At 43.6% G+C, this 11,208-nt stretch overlaps 2 protein-coding genes across 6 annotated transcripts in view; one reads left to right on the top strand and one right to left on the bottom strand.

Moving 5' to 3' along the window:
• Positions 1-766: 766 nt before the first annotated feature.
• Positions 767-1,787, bottom strand: gemin6 (gem (nuclear organelle) associated protein 6). Its single transcript, XM_084382734.1, has 2 exons — positions 1,636-1,787; positions 767-1,393 (listed from the first exon to the last, which is right to left on the bottom strand). Exons 1-2 carry the CDS (start codon positions 1,767-1,769, stop codon positions 1,018-1,020), a joined length of 510 nt encoding a protein of 169 aa, XP_084238860.1. The 5' UTR covers positions 1,770-1,787; the 3' UTR covers positions 767-1,017.
• The window catches only part of LOC311274746 (reticulon-3-B-like), a 27,932-nt gene continuing 18,051 nt past the window's right edge, over positions 1,328-11,208 (top strand). For 2 of the 5 annotated variants that reach the window (XM_084382674.1, XM_084382673.1), the window contains exons 1-3: positions 2,396-2,504; positions 2,794-2,990; positions 3,334-3,500. The gene's annotated coding sequence lies outside the window, so the exon portion shown is untranslated. The other 3 variants (XM_084382676.1, XM_084382677.1, XM_084382675.1) reach the window with 3 other exon arrangements.

Raw genomic sequence — 11,208 nt, 5'->3', positions numbered from 1 at the left:
GCCACGGCAAGTGTATGACAGAAAAGCTCCGACGTGAATATTTCAAGCGCTACAGTCGCACGTCCACGAGAACGGAGTCCAAACAGGGAGGGGAGGGGGGAGTGCAGTTGTTTCCATCCCAGTCTCACAAACTCCTGCTTTAACTCCAAAAATCTGTCACGCTCGCTCTTTAGCTTCGTTCTGGCCGCTCCTCCTCACCTGTGCCCACTCTCTCTCGTCCGTGCTGAAACACCTGAGACCTGAGAATCGCTATTAATCCCATAAATGCTGTTTAGACAGAAATAAAACTAATTAAATAAAACAATAAACATATAACAATTTTTAAACTGCTTTTTAACATTGTTGTCATAACTTTTTAAATGAATTCCAACCTTTTTAATCACACTATTTATATACTTTGATTATTAAATGATACTATAAGCATCACTTATTACCTCATGCTTTTAACCGGGTTACACCGTCTCCTCTCTCCTCACGCGGTTTCCTCGTCTCCTGTCCTCTAACTGGGACGCATCCTGTGTTTTCTCCCAGTGAGTAGCTGTTATGAGACGCCATTTTGAACCTGATCCAGTTTTCTGAATGGGTCCAGGGCTCTGAGCAGACCTCCTTTATGAAACTGGATCAACAGGTTTACCTGTTGCCATGGAAACTGAGTGTGAAGCGTTTGATGTCATCAGATCAGCCTGAAAATAATATTTATATTCTGCAGGTTCTGATGAAATGATTTTACATCGAATATTAAAATGTAAATAAAAACAAACATCAGTCAGCTGACGAAACTTTTATTTGTTAATACTCACAAACAGGAAGTTATCACAACTAAATCAAATGTCCTGACACACAACATGGAACCAAAGTGTCACAGGTTTGAGTCCAGCTGAGTCCTGAATCAGTTTGGATCTCCACTGACAGCTGCTGCACTCTGATTGGTCTGGAGACGGGGCAGACAGCAGGTTTACTGGTTTCACGGTCCGACAGGTTTTAAATAAAGTTTTCAGTCCTGCAGGGAGTTCTGGATCAGTCTGGATGGTGTGGACTCTGGACCAGACTCTGGATCAGTTTCTGGATGCGGTCCAGGATGATCTGGTTGGAGCTGCAGCAGTCTTCAGGTCCGTATGGGGCTGCAAGGGTCAGGACCCCCGCCACCTTCAGCTGGTCCCCCTCCTCTTCCACCGGGACCCGGTTTTTCTCCAGCCACCTCTGGACGCCGGCCCTCCTCCTCCTCAGCTCCTCTTGGTCCAGCCCACAGGTCCTTGCAGGGAGGAAGGAGGTCTGGAGACGCCTGGTGGTCTCCTCATCTGCCTCCTGCAGAACCTGCACCTCCTCCACGGCGTGACCCATCACCACCTGCACCGATGCTCTGCCCTCCTCCCCGAAGGCCACCAGGACCAGACTGCAAGAGACAGACTGGGTCAGACCAGATGACCACACAGACACACACACACACACACACACACACACACACACATGCAGTGCGTGCTGGTGCTGTGACGTTGTTAATCTCTTTGGTTCATCAGTTACGTGTTTTCTATTTCATCAACTCTCAAATCAACCAAAGAAACTTTTGAGAAACAAAAGAGAAAGGGAGTGCGCAGGCGCGTGTGTGAGAGTGCGCGCGCGTGTCTCGTCAGTCACCTGGCGGACACCGGGTCCACGGTGAGCAGCCAGCCGCGGTGCTCCTCATCGTTTCCCGCCTTCACTATCACCTGTTTGTTGACGTAACGGATCCATTGCAGCGGACCTAACAGAGGCCAGCCGCACTGCATCATGGTCCACACGGATTAATATGAAAATAATAATCAACACAGCACAAACACTGCAGCCTGACTACTCGCTCCAGCACGGGCTTTAAAACCCTCCGGAGGAAACGTGAGGCTCAAATAAAGGTTCCGCTTCCGGTCAACTGTTCATGTGAGCTGCTGCTTCCCCCTGCAGGTGAACAGAACACAACAGAACTTAACAGAACTGACTCCACTTTATGAATTACTACAACATGCTTACAAAAATAACGCGGAGAATATATATCAAAGGGTTTTACAGCAAAACTGGATTTAAAATCAATTAAGCAAAAGTTTTTAGCCTCAGATTGAATAAATTAAATAAAACTGCGGGAGCTGATTTAACTTTGAAATTCCGTCCGGAAGTGGTTGTTACTTCCGCTGGAGTTACAGTAGCCCGGTTAGCAGCTAAGTTAAGCTAAGCTAAGCTAACCTGCACAGTAAGCGGACTGTGCGTAGCCGCGGGGAGGATGTCCCGACACGGCCGTACCGGAGGGGGTGAGTGCAGCCGGCTGGGTTTTCTCATGAGTCGGTACCGCAGCTCCGACACTAACTGCCGTTAGCATGCAGAGAAGCTAGCTCAGTTAGCGTTGTTATCCCGTCAGAGGGGTCGTGACGTCATTAACCAGTCTGCCATCTGAATGTGTCGTGACGTCAGTAACGTCGGTTAGCTAACAACAACCAGCTGAAGTGACCGGAGAGGACCGTTAATGAAACTGACAGCAGGTCAGACTTTAATTTACATTTTTATATATTTGACATCTTTACATAATAAACTTAATGTGTTCAAGTTTTATCTTATTAAATGTTCTAATTACTTTATATCTTAATTTCATGTCTCATAAGTGAAGGCAAGAGGCCTTAAATCATCAGAACTTTGAATGGAGTTTGGTTACAGACCAGAATCAGAAAACATTTAAATAACTTGTGTAATAACTTTATTTGCATATGTCAATAATGACAAAGCAGCAGATTAAGTGTGTGATTGGTTGTTATGTACCCGTGTCCTCCACAGAGACTAAAGTGTATGTGTGAGACCCGGGGACGGGGACGGGGAAAGGTGAGCTGGAGTGAGTCTTCCAGTACTTTGGACCGCTCAGGACTGTGTGGATCTCCAGGAACCCTCCAGGCTGTGCCTTCATCGAGTTTGAAGATCTGGAGACGCCGACGACGCCGTCCAAGGGTTAGATGGAGAGTCAGTAGTCAGCACAGGTGACAGCACTCTGATGACATCACAGCTGACTGTTAGTGACGCCACACTACAAGGTCCTCGTGTTCAAGGTCGCCACAGGCTTCCTTGAAAACCTGGAACACATTAAAGCAGCTAGGCAGCCTTGAAAGTCCTGGAAAATAAGAGTTAACTGTTGAGTTGATTTTCTCTTTGAAACGTTGAAGCTTCAGCACGAAAATATCAGTTTGTGTTTTAGTTTAAAGAAAATACAAACGATTCAAACACGTCAGAACACGAGACCCGTCCGATCGCATTGATTATTACAGATTGCTCTGATCCTATTGATTGTTTCATGTCTCTAATAGACTGTATTGATTATTACAGATTGATCTGTGGGTTGAACTCTCCACTGGAAGTCCTCGGCACTCTCGCTTCAACCGACCTTCTGTCAGACGACCTTTTGACCCCAACAATAAGTGTCACAAGTGTGGAGAGAAAGGTCACTACACCTGCGACTGTCACCGTTACAGCCGCTGCAGCTGGAGGAGCAGGTAACCATGACAACCACACCTGTGACATCACACTGATGACTGACATCTGAGGGACCTTTAATATGATATTTATTAAGAGGAAGTTAAACTGAAACATGTTGAACTGATCAGTATCAGTGTGATGGACCGGAGCAGAACTGAACAGAACTGAGCAGAACGGAACAGAGCTGAACGGAACTGAACAGAACAGAACGGAACGGAACGGAACGGAACGGAACTGAACGGAACGGAGCAGAACTGAACAGAACTGAACGGAACTGAACGGAACTGAACTGAACAGAAATGAATAGAATTGAACAGAACTGAACTGAACAGAACGGAACTGAACAGAACTGAATGGAACAGAACTGAACAGAACTGAACGGAACTGAACTGAACAGAACTGAATGGAACAGAACTGAACAGAACTGAACGGAACTGAACTGAACTGAACTGAACAGAACGGAACGGAACGGAACAGAACTGAACAGAACTGAGCAGAACGGAACGGAACGGAACGGAACGGAACTGAGCGGAACGGAACTGAACGGAACAGAACTAGGGCTGTAGCTATCGATTCTTTTTGGAATCGATTAATCTAGCACTTTATCGATCGATTAATCGATTAATCATATATATATATTTTTTTGCATTTTTAAACAACCAAAACAAATAATGCATGACGAAAATGATGTGGCTGTAAAATGATCAACCATTTGGCTTTTATTTCTTTAAAAAAAAGAGGTATTTCTTACAACTCCAACATTTGGCTCCAAAACTTTATTGCAATTTACTCATTTAGTGCAAGTGCAAACAATTAAATAACAATACAGTTTCAACTTACTGTAAAACATGTATAACATGTAACACTATGAATCAATACAAACTTAAATAGTAACGGCCATTTTGCCTTAGTGTTGTCTTATACAACATTACAAAAAGGGATTGCACCTTCTAACCACCTACTAACAAATAATATATAATCTCTGGGATAGGCCTATTTGCTATGGTAACCTAGCAACCTATGTGTGTGGACGCATGCTGTGTTATATATAATTTTATGTTATACACAGCACCAAATCACAACAGAAGTCATTTAAGGTCACTTTTCCTATAGAACCGGTCCGGACCGTGTTCGTTTAATTAATAATTTCTTCATCGTCGCGCATCTACAATTCTCCTCCGCTCTGTTTTACGAAGGGAGGAGCTCCGGACCGACGTGAACAAACACACGTGCACACACACTTACAGACAGACAGAGAGAGAGAACATGTCACGTCGGTCTCAACTGTCTGTAAAGCAGATATCATATCTACGTTTTTTAAACGCGCACAAACTGATTCTGCTCTGGCATGTCATCTCGAGCCTTCGCAGTTCTCCGTCGTGGTGGCGGATACGCAATGCAATCCCCCCCGGGCTGCTGGAGAACCAGCGTGAGGACGTGAGTTTAGAGGACCAATCACAGCCCTTGCAGTCTCCGTTTCCCCTCGACGGAGTGACGGACACTCCGCGCCCGAAGAGTACGGAGAGGCTCTCCGCCTCTCCGGCTCTCCGGCGGGTCCGTGTGGAACATTCAAGATCCCTGCGCGTCATAGGAATTTAACGACGCTTCGAGGCAGAGTTTTTGCCTCGACCAATTTTTGTAATCGAGTAACTCGAGTAACTCGATGAATCGTTACAGCCCTAAACAGAACTGAACTGAACTGAACGGAACAGAACTGAACTGAACTGAACTGAACGGAACAGAACTGAACTGAACTGAGCAGAACGGAACAGAACTGAACAGAACGGAACAGAACTGAGCAGAACAGAACAGAACTGAATTACAGATTTGGTTTGTAATTATTAATCACTTTAAATCCTCCATCAGCTGATTTGATGACCCTAATCCTAACTAGAGTTGTTCTGATTCCGATGCCAGTATCGGAAATGCCTCCGATACTGACGAAAATGCCGGCATCGGTATCGGCGAGTACTGGAATCCAGGCACCGATCCGATACCACGTAATTTATTAGCCTAGCTCCGTTAGCTCTGAGATTCTACCGGATACGTGTCCGCTGCGTTACGGCTCCGACGGTTTGGCTCCGTCGTCCTCGTCCTTCAACCCCCACCAGCTGTGTTTTGGTCCGCCACAGCGCAGCTCCGCCGATCAGCTGGAGTTACGAAACCGAGGAATTCCCGCGATGATTACATAATCACGCACGACCGCAGTTATATGTATGTGTTATAAACACAACAACACGAAGTGTTCCCGACTGAAGGATTAGAAGAAGAGCGCGTATTTGTCTCTTATTTGAGGTTTTTGTGCTTGTATCAACACAGAGTGTTTTATTTTGAAAATTAACCGGATGTCATGTTATTATTTCGTGTCTGACTTCCTGTCTGCTCTGTGCTGAATTCGGCTTTATACTATTCTTTTTAAAAATAAATGGCTTTCATTTGCTGTATTCATTATGTTTTACAAAGGGTTTAACCTGAGCCAGGCCTCACCACAATGATAATCATATCACAGTCATGCAGGCATAGTATGATATATATCATTTTTTATAATACACTGGTATCGGTATCGGTACTCGTATCGGCCGATACCCACAGCATAAGTAGCGGAATCGGTATCGGGAGGAAAAAATGGTATCAGAACATCTCTAATCCTAACCCTAACCCGTGGTCAGTTTAAAACAGACCTGTAATCAGTTGGATGTCCAACATGAAGTCATTGCCACTGTTTACAGTTAAAAGTGGAGAAGACCAAAGAGATGGTGGTGACCTTCTCCAGCAAGCAGAGGGAGCTGGCTGCAGCAGCTGTCAGCACAGTCGACAAGTATAAATACCTGGCCACAAACTTCGACTGCATGTTGAAATTTGCCTCCAACACAGAGGAGATTCTCAGGAGATGCCAGCAGCGGCAGTATCTCCTGAGGAAACTCAACACGTTTGGGGTCAACACAAACATCCTCCAGACATTTTACTATTCATTCATTGAGAGTGTAATCACATTCTAACTCCTTCATTATTTGACCTAGCCAAGTAATCTTGGTGTCTAACCCCATGTTTTCTGGGTCTATGAATCAATTGGACTTGTCTAAATTGCACTGGCATGATTACACACTTATGGAATACATGATTTTGTGAGATTGCTGTAAGGTTTTATCTTTGTTTGGGGTGAACCAGAGATGTAAACGATTTAGCCTATTATTGTGAGAATCACTAGAAAAATGTAAACATAAAGGGCTGGTACTTTTTATTTTTTAATGTAATATAAACTGGGACATCTGTACAGTTTTGTCCAGAAATGTATAAAGTATTGACCATTGAAAGTGTGTATGTTAACAGTATGCTGAGGACAGTCGAGCTCTGTTCCATAAAAATATCTAATCATGTGGCTCATCTGTTGCTTTACAGGCAGAATTCAAGGACTACGTTTGGAGCAGTCACATCGAGTGCTGAACTGTGTCGTTCTGTCGGTTTGAATAAAGTCTTGAAAATTATAAAAGCCTTTTCTTTACACTTCCAGCATAAACAACCATCCCATTAATCAAATCAAATCAAATTTTATTTGTATAGCCCAAATTCACAAATCACAGTTTGCCTCAGAGGGCTTTACAATCTGTACAGAGACGACACCCTCTGTCCTTCGACCCTCGATTCGAGTGAGGAAAAACTTGCCCCAAAAAAAGGCCCTTTTAACAGGGAAAAAAAATGCAGAAGAAACCTCAGGGAGAGCCACAGAGGAGGGATCCCTCTCCCAGGACGGACAGACGTGCAATAGCTGTCGCATGTACAGAGCAGATCAACGAGATCACAATGTATTCAATTATAAGCGATGGTTGACAGGAGTGAAAGTACATAGAGATGTATTACAGCAATAATAATGAAAAGCACATGGAAATGTGATTACTAGTGATAACAGTAGTAGTGATTAATGGTAAGGATAGTATGTAGTAATGCATTACAATAATAGTAGTGGAACGTATGTAACAGAGATGTGACTAATATTAGCGACAGTAGTGGTGGGTGTCAGGCAGGGTCATGGCAGTAGGCGCATCCACGATCCGGCAGGGCCATAGCAATAGGCGCATCCACGATCAGGCAGGGCCATAGCAGTAGGCGCATCCACGATCAGGCAGGGCCATAGCAGTGGGCGCATCCACGATCAGGCAGGGCCATAGCAGTGGGCGCATCCACGATCAGGCAGGGCCATAGCAGTGGGCGCATCCACGATCCACAACCCGGGCGCGGCCAGGATCCATGGGAGCCTGTAGGACTAGAAAGCACAAGGACTCCGGGGAAGAAGTAAGTCAGTGACATGCAGAGATGGGGCATGTATACAGGCATAATGTATACAGATGGAGAGGAGAGGAGAGGGGAGGAGAGAGAAGCTCAGTGTGTCATTGTCCTGGGCCTGTCCTGGCCCAGCCCTAACTATAAGCTCTATCGAAGAGGAAGGTCTTAAGTCTACTCTTAAAGGTAGAGAGGGTGTCCGCCTCCCGGACCAAAACAGGAAGATGGTTCCACAGAAGAGGAGCTTGATAACTGAAGGCTCTGGCTCCCATTCTGCTTTTGGAGACTTTAGGAACTACAAGTAATCCTGCGTTCTGGGAGCGTAATGCTCTAGTTGGGTGATAGGGTAGTATGAGCTCCTGGAGATATGATGGCGCCTGACCATTAACAGCTTTGTAAGTGAGGAGAAGGATTTTAAACTCTATTCTTGATTTTACAGGGAGCCAGTGCAGAGAGGCCAATACAGGAGTAATATGATCTCTTTTCTTAGTTCCTGTCAGTACACATGCTGCAGCATTCTGGACCAGCTGGAGACTCTTTAGAGACTTGTTTAGGCAGCCTGATAATAGAGAATTACAATAGTCCAGCCTGGAAGTAACAAATGCATGGACTAGCTTTTCTGCGTCTCTTTGAGACAGGATGGGCCTGATTTTTGCAATGTTACGTAGATGAAAAAATGCAGACCTTGAAATTTGTTTTATGTGGGAGTTGAAGGACATATCTTGATCAAAGATAACTCCCAGATTCCTGACGGTGGTGCTGGAGGCCAAGTTAATGCCATCCAAACTAGCTATATCATTAGATAATGCATCTCTAAGGTGTTTAGGACCAAGTACTATAACTTCGGTTTTATCTGAATTTAACAGCAGAAAATTGCAGTTCATCCAGGTCTTAATGTCCTTGAGACATGCATGGAGTTTAGTAAGCTGATTAGTTTCATCTGGCTTTATTGATAGGTATAACTGGGTATCATCTGCGTAACAATGAAAGTTTATGGAGTGTTTCCGAATTATATTTCCTAGAGGGAGCATATATAAGGTGAATAGTATGGGTCCAAGCACGGAGCCTTGAGGAACACCATGACTAACCTTGGTATACAGGGATGACTCATCATTAACATGTACAAACTGAAATCGATCCGATAAATAGGACTTAAACCAGTTTAGTGCGGGTCCTTTAATGCCAATTAAGTGTTCCAGTCTCTGTAGTAGAATGTGATGATCAATGGTATCAAATGCAGCACTAAGATCTAGTAAGACCAGGACAGAGATAAGTCCTTTGTCAGAAGCGATTAGGAGGTCATTTGTAACTTTCACCAGTGACATAACGCCCCCTTTCCACTGGACATCCACCCATTCGTCTTTCCATGACATGTGCGCCTCATCATGAAGTACTCCCTGAATAAAGTTTATATTCATCATTCTCTTTAAATTCAGGTCCCTCGTGTCCAGAGATTATCACACACATTTGCAACAACCCAATGAATAACCAAATTTTTCATTAATTACAAATACTCATTCATCATCACCATTTTCAGATCAACCCCCAAGATGGAGATACACTGTTCAATTTTAGGAACTGTTTTCAAATCTAAATGAAATTAAAATGAACTTGTTAAGGATACAGTGAAACATCCATGCAGGATGTATCCTGCATGGATTTCAGCTAGTCACACTAACGGAAACAGGAAGACACAGACAGTTATGTCAACACCTAGCAAAATAGAAAAAGTTTCTCTCTGTTAGCTCTTACTACAAAACATGTATTCAGGGACACGCATCAATTGATAACATTTTGAACTGACATTGCTGCAGATGTAAAAAATGTACCGTGGATCATTTTTATAATCTATTTTACAAGTGAAGTCCCAGCAGCTAAGTCAGAGCTTTAATGTCTGAACATTGAATGCAATTGTATAAATCACTGGCTTTACATCTTTGATCAAGATTTTGACCCATATCATTTTAGAAATGTCATATTTTACCTTTTAGAGTTATCTATCCCAGCTATTGATCATTAAAAGAGCCTTGTCATGTGGCCCATTTAAACACTGTATCCTTAACAAGTTCATTTTAATTTCATTTAGATTTGAATACAGTTCCTAAAATTGAACAGTGTGTCTCCATCTCAGTAGTTGTTAATTAACTTCCTTAAGTTACATAGTTTCTGATGTTTTCTCAGCCTCTGTAGCAAATAGAAACGAAATTCAAAGCTTACTTCAAAATGACTCATACGCTTCCGCCTTCAAGGAATACTTATCGATATAGGGGGAAAAAATCACCCCTTGGACAGTTTTGATACTCACTAGTTTATCTCTACACGACGGACCCTCCCCCACAGGTGTCGACGTCGTCGTTGTTGTACCTCCCGGGTGTGGGTTGCTAGCCGCTGCTGCTGCTGCTGCTGCCAGCCGCTGCTACTGCTACTGCTGCTGCTGCTGCCGCTGCTGCCACTGCCACTGCTAGCTACTGCTGCTGCTGCCGCTGCTACTGCTACTGCTGTTGCTACTGCTGCTACTGCTGCTGCTGCTGCTGCTGCCAGCCATTGCCGCTGCCGCTGCTGCTGCTGCTAGCCACTGCTGCTAGCCGCTGCTGCTGCCGCTGCCACTGCTAGCTACTGCCGCTGCCGCTGCCACTGCTAGCTACTGCTGCTGCCGCTGCTAGCCGCTGCCGCTGCTGCTGCTAGCCACTGCTGCTAGCCGCTGCTTCATAAAAATTAATAAAAAATATTTAGAGGTTCAAAATGTAAAAACAAGAGGTGTATCTCATGCAGCCAGTGTAGTCAGAATATAAATAGAATATTCATTTTTAATGAATATCTTTAATGAATATAAACTTTATTTATATGCGATTAAAAATGCGATTCATCGCATTTTTAATCGCATATAAATATTTGACCTGAGAACAGTGAGAAGCAATTTTTTTCTTATGGGTTTTAGTATACCATTGAATAATGACTGGATACATAAGCTTAAGCAACAAAACATTGTTTATTTTTTTTTCAAGGTGGTACTTAACCAAGACCAACAGACTAGGGATGCAAATTATCGATTAATTCATTAATCGTTAGTTGATGGACCATATTGAGCGATTAACGATTACCTGATAAGATGCAATTTTCCCGAGAACCTAAATTTAAGGGGAAAATTTAAGCTGAACACTCCTTATACAGGACTCTACACTAGTTTGTTAGTTTATTTTTAGAGCACAGCACAATGAAAAATGTTTAAGTAACACGTTATTTGGTAAATGGTCTTTCCTGCCACTACACTATGATGATTACTGTATTTAACTAGGCTACTTAAATCGCAGTAGCATAAATTGATTTGTTGAACTCAGCCTGATGTAAGTAAGGGATAATGTAATGTAACTATACATTATCCCGCTTATTACACGGCCTTACGAGTGAAATAAATAATAAATAATCACCCACAATGATTCAGCAGCG

The sequence above is a fragment of the Pagrus pagrus genome (assembly GCF_965226575.1).
Source record: "Pagrus pagrus genome assembly, chromosome: 2".
Taxonomy (NCBI): Eukaryota; Metazoa; Chordata; class Actinopteri; order Spariformes; family Sparidae; genus Pagrus; species Pagrus pagrus.
The sequence above is the reverse complement of the archived record's forward strand: the minus strand, read 5'-3'. Positions and strand labels throughout refer to the sequence as shown.

Excerpts from the sequence above, each read along its gene's own strand:
- gemin6 (XM_084382734.1), bottom strand. The coding sequence starts at position 1,769 with ATGATGCAGTGCGGCTGGCCTCTGTTAGGTCCGCTGCAATGGATCCGT. Across the intron at positions 1,394-1,635 it reads GTGGACCCGGTGTCCGCCAG|TCTGGTCCTGGTGGCCTTCG; the intron begins GTGACTGACGAG and ends TGTCTCTTGCAG.